Genomic DNA, 13,471 nt, shown 5'->3' with positions numbered 1-13,471 from the left:
AACGAATGCACTTTTTGATTAAAATTATTATATGTATTAGAGATAATCCTTTACTTTATTTGTCCCAAGCACCAGTTTTGGCTTAGAATTCGGTTCAAGTCACTATTGAAGAAAAATTCAATGTAGAGTCCGTAACGTTAAAAATAGTATTTTTGATGTTTCGATTGCGATTACATGGATAATATGAAGTAAATGAAGAAAAAAATATGATATATGTGACCTTTGGAATGTGCTTTTTTAATATATATAAAAATTTTAACCTTTTAACAAGTTTTGTTACGGACACCCCTATGTCACAAATACCTTGGAATGCCCCACAAAGGGATTTGAGACAAAGATTTAGAGCAGAGTACTTAGGAGCATTAATACAAAGAGCAGAGCATAAAAGTAAACTGAACATATCCGTGGGTGATATCGTTTTAGTTGGAAGTGACAACATGAAGCGTATCAACTGGCCTCTTGGTGAAGTTATTGAAGTTATACAGAGCAAAGAAGGAGTTGTCAGACTGGTTAAACTTCGAACAGCTCATGGACAGATATTGAGGCCCGTGCAAAGACTTTACCCTTTAGAGATTTCTTCTTCTGATCCCACTGTGCAGAAATCAGAACAATTCGCGAGAAATCCGGCTCCTGAGACTGTCGTCCCTGATGATAACATCTCCGAGTCTAGAAAAACTAGATCCGGACGTATTGTTAGAATACCTCAAAGACTTTGTTTGTGACCTTGCTGAGAGAACAATCATGTGTAGAACTTTAAGTTAATAAACATTAACTTAGGTCGGAGGATGCTGAGGTACGCCTCCATCTTTTGATATCTCCCTTTTTTAAGCTGCCGAAAGTTTTGCTGTCGCTATTTGGCAACAGCGGAGAGTTTTAATTTTGTTTTTTCATTCATAGAATTCCAATGTTGAGCGAGCGGAGATCATTCATTCAGAGTTTTGAGCTACATTTCCCATTTTAAAAGGTGATGTGATTACGATATTAACACCTCTGAGAAGGTTTTGAGAATTTATGTTGGTTCATTTCAAGTTTGTAAATAGTCTTTATGTTTTATTGTGCTAGTCTTTCAATAAATGTTGTCTGTAATGCCGAGTACTTCCTGATTCGAGCTACGTATTCAGAGCGAATATATTAGTGATTCTTTACAATGACAGTAAAACATCGAATATAAATTATCTGAAGAGAAGTTTGTTTCTTTTAGTTTTGCATTAACATTACACTTAATTTATTTGCGTACATTACTTACATATTAAAAAAAAATTCTCTGACACACACACACACATGAAATAAATACAGCCTGACCACCGATGAGATGGAAAGGTGGAAATGGACGCATCTATTAGTTTTCAGGGATGCCAGCTTTTGCAGATGTATGTTAGCCTCTAAATTAAGCACAGTCACTTTGAAATTAAAAGCGCATACATATCAACTTTTTCTTCCCCCCCCCCATTCAGATAGACTCATCTTAACTGGGCATTTGCAAATTCACTATCATCTGTGGGCAGACTGTAAATAAAAGTACTTTTCAAAGCATAGTTCCAAAAAAAAAAAAAACATGATCTTCAGGGTTTAATTTGGAAACTCTGCTTATAAAGTTTTCTTCAAAATTCATTTGTTAAGATTTGGAGCCATTAGCTCAATTGTTTTCTGTTGACTTATTAGTTTTTATCGCCACTATACAGTATAATATTTTCTTGCATGTATTTTATGCTGCTGTAGGCTAGTAAAGTTATAATGTCAGTTTTCTCCTTTTTTTTCTTACGAAATAAGTTGGCAACACGTTGCACAGCTGAGTGTATAACTAAATAGTTCTGAAATAATTGTTTGAAAGATACTCTTGAATACTGATTTGAAGTAGTTGAAATATTTGTCGTTAGTGCATCAAGCAGGGTTCAGAAACTTAACTTGATGGAAATGTAACCTGGTAAAATAGCGTTGATTATTACATATACTAGCTGCCTCGCCCGGCTTTGCACGGTCTAACTCGAAAATAAAAGTTATGTCAAGTGACCATGGACAGATCTAGAAATCTTTCAGGGAGGGGGCGGTTGATTTTTTCATTTTACCTCTATTATGTATCAAATTCACATATGCTGGATGGGGGGTGAGGGGGACCACATCATTTTTATCTGACACGACTAAAATATCGAGATTTATCCAAGACCAGGGGTCTGTCCAGGATTTTTCACAGGGTCCGTTTTTTGTGAAAAATCAAATAATTTTGTGAAAAATGAATTAATTTTGTGAAAAATCAAAAAATTTTGCAAAAAAAAAATATTTTTTGTTTTTTGTTAAAACAAAATTTTAGAATTTAGAGATGGCACAAACTGCATCAATTAAACTTTTTTCTCTTCTATGACGGGAAAATCATTCTGGATTTTTTTTTCTGATATTTGGCGGGGGGGGGGGGGCATCGCTCTTTCAAGTATCAATATTTATCTACCATTCTGCATTATGTTAAATTATACTAGATATATTTCTGTACAGTATTTAAAATAATTGTAGCAAAAATATAAATAGATAAAACAAAATTCAGAATAGGGTTCAGCATTCAACTTTTTGACCCAAGACTCTTAAAAAGCACAGAATTTCGTTTAAAACTTATAAATTCCGCGATTTTAACAAAAATAAAAAGATATTTCAATTGTTTACCTCTTAACAAAGCGTAATAATCATCAAAAATTCGAAAAATCGGATTCCCATAGCGGATGCAAAGAGATCGCAATTCTCAAAGTGAAGGCATCAAAAGTATAAAAACGGCTTGTAAAAGAAATACTTTTGATAAAATTATTTTAAATTTGCATTTTAGAGACCTATGATAACATATCCTTAATATCTGGACACAGTTGACCCAAAAAAAAAAATAATAATAATAATAAAATAAAACATCTATTCAGCATTTTAATTTTTGACTCATAACAGAAAATGGAATTTTGCTTTAAAAACTTGAAATGAGAGTTCTAACAGAAATAAAAAGACTTTTCATTTATTTGAATCTTAATGAAGCGAAGTTAGCTTGAAAGAAGAACAAAATATGATTCTCATATCGGATGTTAAAAGATTGCATTTTTCAAAATGTAGGCATCTAAAGAAAAAAAAAACAGTAATTAAAGAGTTTATTTAAAGTTAATCATCCTTGTTAGCATCGAAAAATCAAAACCCATATAATTTTTTCCCAAAATAACAGTTAAACATCGCACCCCACCATAAAAACGCAAATATTGACAAGCCAACAAAATGATGAGAATATTTTCTAATCAAGTCATTATAAAGGTTCAACGCCAGACGCTAAGTGGTGATAGTTTTGAAGTTGATAACCCTATCTGAAGCGATCATATTTTTTCCTCACCCTTACTATCCCTTTGCAGTTCTAAGTTCATTTCGCAGATATATATTATTATTGTTTATTAAATCATGAGCAGAGAAAAGTGCTTGCTAATGCCTTTTCAAAAAAGATTACAACAACACCGCTGCTAATTAGCTGTGATAAAACAAACAACCATTATATTTATTTGGCAGTAGCAATTATTTATCTCTTGCAGGAGCATTGCAAGAGTGCCGATTTTTTCTTTTTCTTTTTTCAAAATTAGCCGACTTTGTATAAGCTGATCCCTCCAATTTGACTTAAAAAAAGGTTCCAAAAATTATTGGTTTATACACAGAAATATGCGTTATTTTGCTTTCAGATTTGCTCTTTCAATAAACAATTTGTGACAGATCCGATCTTGTTTATCAGAATTTTGTGAAGGGTCCGTTTTGTTTGATCGGGATTTTGTGAAGGGTCCGTTTTGTTTGATCGGGATTTTGTGAAAGGTCCGTTTTGTTTGATCGGGATTTTGTGAAAGGTCCGTTTTGGTTGATCGGATTTTTGTGAAGGGTCCGTTAACGGACCCAAATATCCTCTGGCCAGACCCCTGAAGACAGTCCCCAAACATATTCCTTTCCTTTTTGTTGAAAGAGTTTTCTGAAATTACAAATTAGAACTTCCATTTCGTAGTAATTCCAGGGCAATGTTTTGAAACCCTAACATTCTAAAATTTCCTTTTTTTGGAATTTCAATTTTAAAAAATTATTGGAAGAAAGTCACTGAGCCCATTCCTTCCATTAATACTACCTTAAATGTCCATAATCCCATCATTAAAACTTAAATTTTGCAAAATATAATGGGAGGAAAGCCCACAAACTTGTCCTCCTAGTATCACCAAAGACTGCCTGAAATAGCACTTTTGAAACTTCAAATTCCAAAAACGTTCTTGGAGAAAGATCTGAAACCGAATCATTTCCTTTATGTCATCATAGGCGGATTTAGGACTGAGTTCCTGGGGGGGCAGGATTTTTTTTTTTTTTTTTTTGGAGCAACATTTTTAATTGCCCTCCCCCCTCCCATGTTTTTGTTTGTTTTCTGTGATGCGTAAGGCCATTCTTTACTTTTTTATGTATTGTTTTCATTACTGTGTGTAATCATGCTGTCCTTTTTAAATTGACCTTAAAAGAGAGGGGGCTGGTATTAAGAGAATGACGCAGTGCTCCCTTTTAAGTGGGATATAGTGTATCTCCAGTTTTAGGGGGGCCCGGGGGTTACTCCCCCGGAGGAAATTATCAAAGATGGATATAAAATTCTGCATTTTGAGGTCTTATAAGGGTTAATTGGAAATAATAGGCAAATAATTTCTCTTTTTTTTAAGTTTTACGCTTTAAAAGTGCTTTCTGATGCAAGTTAATACTTTAAAAGAAATGGTGCACTGATTTAGAGAATAGGTATCAAGAGAGTAACATACTACCCATTTGAACAATTCTTAATTTATACACTTGATAAGAAATAAAATTGAAGCACACTTTGCTTAGGAGTTTCAAAGACTTGTCTAATTATTTTCAAGGTTTGGCTGGTTAGATTGGGTTTTTGGCTCAAAAGCCCTTGTAGGCTATACTGCACCAATTATTTTCAGGGATTTTAGAACCTATCAATAATTTGCACTTTCCAGTCTCTGATTCAAAATTGAGTAGTAGATTATACAGTTGTACAGTATTGTTCAAACTTTGTAAGAAACGGCTATTTTAAGTTTAAAAGAAAAAATAAACTTTAATTTCCTATTCAAAAAAGAAAAAATCATGATATTTTTTTTGTTATAAGATTTTGGAAGATAAGTTGTTACTATATAAACTCCTTCCAAAACTGGGGGGGGGGGGGGCATTGTCCCCTTTGCCCCCCCCCCTCCCCATAAATCCACCCATGCTCTTCTAAACTATTCAAAAACAAAAAAATAATGATTTTTTTTTTAATTTTTGGAAGATGTGTTGTTACTACATAAAGTCCTCCCAAAACTGGGGGGGCATTGCCCCCCTCTGACCCCCCATAAATCCGCCCATGTATGTCATCAAAGATAGCTTGCACTTGAGTTTTAGAACTTCAATTTGGAAAATGCAGGGTCCCTCAAGGGAGGAGCGATGCGTTGTCAACTATCAGGCTTGAACAAAAAAGAAAAATCAGTGAAATTTTGTGGCAGACTGCGGAAAAATAACCAAAAAGGAAAAATTTTAAATCCCCTGATTACAGGAAAAGCATAAGAACAAAAGCCATAATTTTATTTGTGCATATTCGAGAAAAAAAATGGCTACAGATCTTTCTTCTCAATGATTTTTTTCACATTACAAATTTTAATAAAAAGCATTGTTATGGAAAGTTGAGATGAGGCACTGAATAGTAGTTTGAAGGTAGGAAAGCCTTCATAAAATAAGGATTTTATGTCAAAATCTAAGCACCATAATTTTTAATTGATAGCTCGCTAATTATTATCAAAGGATTACGCTAAATAGCCAAACATAAAAACGGGAAAATTATGAAGCTGTCGATACCTGGTACAATGGTTAGTTCACTGGAATTCAGAAGTAACTCAGACATAGATAAATATATAGATACATACATAGGTACATACACAAATACATACACTCAATTTTTAACTATTTAAGATATTTTAAAAACTAGTAAATTTAAAAGTGATGAAGATGTTAAATTTTATGTAATAAAGATATACATGTTGAGAGTAAAAAATAATGTAAAATAAACAAAAAAAATTGTAAAACCCCCTCTCCTGCGGACACCCCTCTGTTCAGGCAAAAAAGTTTGTCGCTCAGTGTCTACACCAGAAGAGTTTTACTGTACTAGCAAAAAACTTGCACTCTATCCATTTCTATTGAAATAAACTGTTGTAGCGCAAGTGCACTGTACTAATCTTTGATGAAAAGTCAATTTTGCTTTTATAGTCATGGTCATTCCATTGCACGTCACAGAGAGTATACAGTATTCTTTGCCATTATTATAAAAATAAACATTAATATTATAAATTTTAAAAAATAACAGGTACCTGGTGGACCTGAGAATTATCACTGTTTATTATGCTGACTTTCAAAGCAGGGCTTATTGAATTATGAGTACTTATAGATATAGGAGTGAGAACAGAACTAACTGCAGTCACAGAGTTTACTACAGGTATTGTGATTGTTCCTGAGGCTTGAGTATTCACCTATTTAAAAAAAAAAAAAATTAATTAATGTTTGAATAAAAGTTTATACAACTTAGTAGAAGAAATTTAATAAAAACTCCAAAAAGTAAATAATATTAATTTGCACATTGCACAAATGCAGTAGTACATTCAGAAAATCAAATACAGAAAAACCTGCTAAGTTGACTGCACTTCTCTGGTACAGAATAAGTCCTATATTATATATATAAACCTCTATAAGTAGACCACCTATCTAAACTCACCATTAAAGTACAGTAAACTCTCTATTATCTGCAGAATTGGGTGGCACAAGGGCCGCAGATAAACCACAAAAATGCTAAAATAAAGGACAAATAAGGTAAAATTTGTCCCTTCCTTAAAAACTTAGCTGTATTGATGCAATGCAGAACACTTTCTTCAAACAGTGGAAATATATACAGTACCATAAAAATATTTTGGATTTTTGCATAACAGGACTTAACATCAATAAAGAACAATGTATGTGCAATAAAGAAAGCACAAATAAATAAATAAATAAAGCAAAAACAACCGAGTTAAAATTCTACTTTTTTTTCACTCAGCCCTCAAGAACAATACATTGAAATCATGTTTTGATACTATTATCAAGAATTCATTTGTTGTAACAAAACAAAAACAGGCTATATGGATCATTTATCTCAGAACAGATGAAAAAAAAAAAAACACAAGAGAAACAGAAAATTACTTTTCTCAAAGAAAAAAAATAAAGGTCTAACTTACTAGTTGGGTTAAAGATACAAAATTTGAATTCCCATCAAAACCTCAAAAGTTTCAACAAGTATGGAAAATTTTGTAAAATATTTTGCAGCTTCCTTAGCTTTTTGTATACAACTTGTTTCCACAAACAATCGTAGCTAAATGCTTCGATTTTCTAAATACCAACCATTACAATTTATTTTTAACTTTTTGAATGTATAGCATCAGTGAAATTTACTGCAAAATAAGATGGAACTGAAACATGGAAATGAAAACAATTTTTCACTCAATTTAGTTTATAAGATTCTAATGCTCTTAATCCCACACCATACCTTGATTCATGTTTGATCGTATTGAAGTTGTATTCATCACAACACCTTGTTGAAATGCAGATAATACTAATGACCTATTTATTAGAAATATTTAACTAATGAAGCACTACTTATTTGGAATGATTAAGAACAAAATTTACTTTAGTTTTTGATTTTGTTCTTGTCCTGTTTGGATAGCGCTCTGTCCTAGAAATTTGCTTTTCCCATTTTAATCCATGTTTTAGATTTGCTTCAAAGAGCTTTTCTTCATTTGTTATTCTTGTATCTCGAAAAGCTAAAGCCCAAAACAAATCCTCTTTCATCAGATTGTTAAACATATCTCTTGCCTGTAATTGTTCGCTAAAAACACCTTAAGATTCCAAAATGCCACACTTCATTTAAAACCAACACACAAATCTGATACAAGAACATCACCAGATGATAGAGGTTGATTGTATTGATGACAGAGAGGCAAAAACATAACTGATGGGTTAAACACTGCCCAATGGTAGTTTAGATCAACCCCATTTACAACTAGAAACATATTTTGCAACACCAGGAAATAAAACCATTATTTGATGGCATTGCGCAACTGAGCACCATTAGTCATTCTGAAAAGAGCTTTAAAAATGTTTCAACAGAGTGACTGGAATAATTCAAGGATATAGGTTTTGAAACATAACTCATTATTCATATTTAATGCATTTGGACTACATAACTCATTCACATAAATAAATGCATTAATCCAGTCATTTTTTATAGCCTCATAGATCTTTCAAAATGAATAGGAATAAACTATAGACTTTTTGGAGTACATTGAATGTATTGTGTGTAAAGGTACATGCAATATTAATCATACAAAAAAAATGTGTTTTTTTTTTCTTAACAAAATATTCCAAAAAAAAAAAAATGTTTCAGTGTTATTTTCAACTTCTATGATTAAGATTTTGGTGGCTCCAGGATGGTTAGTATTGGACAGTGAAATTAAAAAACGAATAATATAATGAAGGAAAATATGAAAATATATACTTCTTCCTGCATTTTAGGTAAGTATTAATATCTTATCCCTAACAACTAAACCGCTTTCTTGTGCTTAAATCTATATTAAAATAAAAAATCCATAAAGTACAGTGGCGGGCACTTATATGAGTCACGTTTGTTTCAAGCAGTTTTGTTTCCATAATGCAGCTGATTCATTAAAGCCGCTAATTCAATAAAGCTGGACGCTGTTCCGTTTCTCACGATTTGCTTCATTAAAGCGGTTGATTCAATTAACCACTGATTCAATTAACCAACATCTGCTGTTAATTATAACTAAAAAACAATGACTGTAACACTTTAGTGATACAATTGAAATAATTAATTTACATTTAATATTTTGCTACCATGGGCACATTTATAAATCTATAAATTTTGACAAGTATTTTTGCTACTATTATTATTGATGCAAATTTGAAGATCCTTTTATTTTAGCAATTCATTTTACAGTAAAAACTTTTTTTTCAATATTTTTAGAGATTGAAAGATTATTGTGTTTCATATTGGATTTTTCGGAGAAAAAATTTATTTACTGACTATACCAGGGAGCCTGGGGGTTAAGATAATCACCAGAAGGGGGAGGCAGGACCGTGGTGAGGGTTTAAAATGGAATCAGGGAGTCAAAACTAGATCTGAGTATTGGAAATATGAACCTAATCATAAGCAAAATATTCCCTCAGAAATGTTGGGTTCAGGGGGGGGGATTCTCCCGAATTTTTCAACACTTTAGTTTTAAAAATGCATTTTAGACTCTCTTTGGTAATGTTAGGGGGGAAAGGTTTAGGGGCGCTTCCCCTGTCCATTTTTTTCGAAATTTAAACTTTTAAAACGCAGTTGTTATTTCTGATTATGTTGAGAATTAGTGGTTAAGGGGCTCTCCTCCAGAAATTGTAGATGTAACAATGCAATTTTAGACAATTTTAGGTAGTGTGGGGAAGAGAGATTCGGACTCGCTCCCACAGAAAGTTTTCAAAATTGATCAAAGAACTTAAAACAAAGTTTAAGACACTCTTCAACGGTATTGGCGAGAGAAGAACACTCTCCTGGAAACATTTCAAATTAGCTTTTAAAACGAGGTTTTTAGGGGATTTTCGGTAATGCTAGTAGGCGGAAAAGTCCATGGTATTTTTCCTCATACCGGTTTCTTTTACGGTTTCCCTCGGAATTTTCCCCGAGATTGAAATTCCAGAACTGCAAATATAGATGATCTTTGACAATATCAAAATTTTCAAAATTGATGCTCTAAAATAGCAATTTTAGATCTTTGATGATATTAAGTTGAGAAATGGTTTGGGGGTCCCTGGAAAATTTTATAAATTGAAGTCCTAAAACAAGACAATCCTAAATGATGAATAGGGTGTGTTTCTCGCAGATTCAGGTTGAGAGTTTCTGAGGGATTTGAGGGAGCACTTTCTTTGACACTTTTTGCAATCAATGTCCTAAGTATGCAATTGTAAGTCATCTCTCAAAAAGATAGTGAAAAGGATGGGGCTTGCTTGGGAACTCCCCCCCGAAATTCTTTCAAAATCAAAGTTTCAAAAACGCTCTTTTAAGCTACCTTTGGTAACATAAAATGAAGGGATAATAAGTTTCAGGGACTACCATTCCTTTCCTGTCTTTTTTTTGTTTTAATTATTGATAAAAATATTGTAGAAAGCTTTTCCCTAACAGTTTTTTTCTTTCTAAAACCGTTTGAGTGCTTTGGTTTTAAATAATGAATATTTCAGTTTCCAGCCTGATACAGGATGGCGACAGGAATTGTGAAAAAAAGTTCCCTGACTTTTTCCTGATTTCCCTGATTTAGTTCACCAATTTTCCCTGATTTACGTTACCAATGATAATGGTTTTCTTTCTTTGCTCTATTTGAAATCCATTGTATGTTTGTATAAAATGAATTATTTTAAACGTTTTAAGTTGTATAAAGTTGTTGAACTAAAGATATATTTTTAAAAAATGCTACTTTTTTAATAAAATGGTTTAAAAAAAACATATCAAGTCAATTTTTGGGGGGGGGGGAAAACCCCCTACAAAACAGTATATTCAATTTTTCTACATGGAAAGATTATAGAAAATTATAAAAAAAACTTTACTTTAACCAGAGACCACTTAGTATAAGAATTTTAAGAAACTATTAAAATTACTCATAAAAACTTATGTGTATTTATCAAATAACAAAAAAGTAATTGAAATTATTTTCAACTGAGTTTTCAAACAATATAATAATTGCTGCAAGAATAACAAGTAATAGTGAAAGAATAGAAGTAATGTAGTTACTCTTAGATAACTAATTGACATATTTATGCAAAACAGATGAAACAATTTGACATCCATTTATAGGGAGCTTTTCTCTAATCAAGAACATAGGTTTTAATGAATGAATACAGCATTTTAACAATAAAAAAATAAAGATATTTACTTAAGTACACAAGTTAACTCTATTTCAAATGATTTCAGTATGTAACAAAAAAATCTTAGATTGCTTTCGTGACAAACAACTTTGAAATGCAAGAAAAAAAAAGCAATTAGTTAATTTCAAAATATATAAAAGAAGAATACAACTTGGTTATAAAATTAAAGAATCACTTAAGTCTGAAGAAAAGAAAACCTTTATAATCTGCGGTGACAACAAATAGTATGACGACAAAAAACAAAGTTTTTTTTTATTGAAAGTTCAATTTTAGCAATTAAATTAAAAACACGAAGAAGTAATAACTTTTAAGCTTTTATAGTATTAAACAAAAACCAAAGATTTCTTCTTGAAATCATGATTATAGTACGCTAATTACGTTGAGACAATGAAATAACGGCAAAGGAGCTAAGGCATTAATGAAGGCTTCCTCTTTGCCTGTATGGTTGTTTATTTTACGCAGCATTGAAAGCTTAAAAGGAAATTTCAAGCTAGGTGAAATAAACACCCTAACATACACAGAAGCAATCTTAGGAAGTTCATCCTGTGGTTAATAAGTAAGATTCAATACTTTGACGTTGAAGAAAAAAGATGCACAAATATCGCACCTCATTCATTTTACTTTTTTTTTTCGAACAGATAATTAGCGGAAAATGCGTAGGGAATTAGAGTACTTAATTTTGTAAAGCAAAAAAAAAAAATTTTTTTTTCTTCATAAAATCAATTTTCCCTGATTTTTTGTTATTTTTTCAAAATTCCCTGATATTTCCCTGACTTTTCCCTCATTAATAAAGTTCCCTGACTTTTCCCTGACCTCCCTGATTTGTCGCCACCCTGTGATATTTTTATTTGTTTGAGATACGAGCATTCAGTGATTCTGAAGTGGCTCTAGCCAAAGGTGTGCAACAGGAAAAAAGGACGTAATTTGCCAAGATTATTTCCAAAAAAAATCATGAGTTTTAAGTTAATTACTTTAATGATTCTTTGAGACTATCATAACATAAATGAAATGCGTGTACAAGAGCTGAGTCTCATTTTAGCAGCCTGCACAGAACCACATTACAGCCTAACATTATGGTGCTTTAATCCTGTTGGCTTTTTTTTTTTTTTGAGCTGATGGGGATACTGCGATACTCCTGGTGACCCCCGTGCATACGCCTCTGGGAACGCATAAGACACTTAATCCGTAAAATTTGGTAGGTATGTATGTTCTAGAACATGAAATCTATGTTCAATTGTCACTCTTCATAATTTTTTTGCCAAAGGTCATGACCTCTTTCTATGACCGCTTTCATGGTCGAAATTCAAATCAGTGTCAAAATTTATGAATTTTCAGGTGCACAGACACAGTAGCAGAAACTTTCTTGCCAGTCTGCAAAATTATTTTGAGCAGTTGCAAATAATCTGCAGCATTATTATTAGTTTTATTTTAAGTTTTCTGGAAAAGTCTCTAGTAAAGGTCAAGACTCCGAAATTTTAGACCCGAAAACTTAGTGGCCACTACTATCACCAAGTTCTAAAGCATTAAGGGGAGGGGGGGGGACAGTTTTCACTACTTCCATAAAAATAAATAGGACTATGCAAATTATGAAAAACAAGTATTCAATACACATTTATTTAAGTATGGAAAATTTAAGTTAAAATAGGTTTTTGAATTTCTTTTCGAAAAAATGAAAAAGAATTATTTGTAAATGAGAAGTTGACAAGAAAGTACATTAAAGATAAAAGTTTTAGTTTATAGCAAAGCCTCCAAAGCAATGAGGATCTAATATAATTGTGCAGATAATATTTCACATTTTTAATGAAAATAATTTTAAAAAAGAAACATGGTTTATTGAACATTTTATGATGTTTTCAATAGCTTGTGTTGAGGTAAACATCCAGGTTTTTGAAAACTTAGGCAAGAAATAGTCTCACATATTTCTATCTCGCGAATGAACAAACATGGTATCTACGCCAAAAATTCATAATTATTAAATAGATTTTTGAATGCTACATAAAAAGTAGTAATGAATTCAAAATTCTTTAAAAAAAAATACATTTTAGATGAAATAGTCCGTTTTTAGCACATTAGCTTCTAAAGCAATGAAGATAAGACAATATTCCAAAGATAAAATTTTGCATTTTTAAAGGTAGTAATTAAGAATTATCCAAAAAAAAATGCCACTTTTTGCATAATTTCTAGTAGTTTGCATTGAATAAACATCCAGTTCTGTTTGTGAAAACATATTGGCACTTAAAAAGTCTTGTGTACCAACAACTTGGAAATAGCCAAACATGGTGACTATGCCAAAAATTAAGATATGAATTTCTGAACTTGTTGCAAAAAATAATTAAATAAACTATTGGGAAAATGAAAGTATTTTCTGGGGCCATGCAGGGCTGCGCCGTCCCTATGTGCAAGGTTGATTATTGTATAAAATTAAAAAAATTATATTAATTTGAATTTTTGGCATCTTGAATTTAAATTATGTTTTTTG

The 13,471-nt window shown here is 31.9% G+C and overlaps 1 protein-coding gene across 2 annotated transcripts in view; it reads right to left on the bottom strand.

Moving 5' to 3' along the window:
- Positions 1–13,471, bottom strand: part of LOC129229488 (transcription initiation factor TFIID subunit 12-like) — a 34,097-nt gene that overhangs the window by 12,213 nt on the left and 8,413 nt on the right. The window contains exon 3 of one of the 2 annotated variants that reach the window (XM_054863804.1): positions 6,363–6,521. The exons of the other annotated variant lie outside the window; for it this stretch is intronic. Coding sequence (XP_054719779.1) covers positions 6,363–6,521 — 159 coding nt within the window. The remainder of the gene's footprint in view (positions 1–6,362; positions 6,522–13,471) is intronic. 2 annotated transcript variants of the gene reach the window in all.

This window comes from Uloborus diversus, chromosome 9 (assembly GCF_026930045.1).
Source record: "Uloborus diversus isolate 005 chromosome 9, Udiv.v.3.1, whole genome shotgun sequence".
In the NCBI taxonomy this organism is placed as follows: domain Eukaryota; kingdom Metazoa; phylum Arthropoda; class Arachnida; order Araneae; family Uloboridae; genus Uloborus; species Uloborus diversus.
Note: the sequence above shows the minus strand (reverse complement) of the source record. Positions and strands in the feature narration are given on the sequence as shown.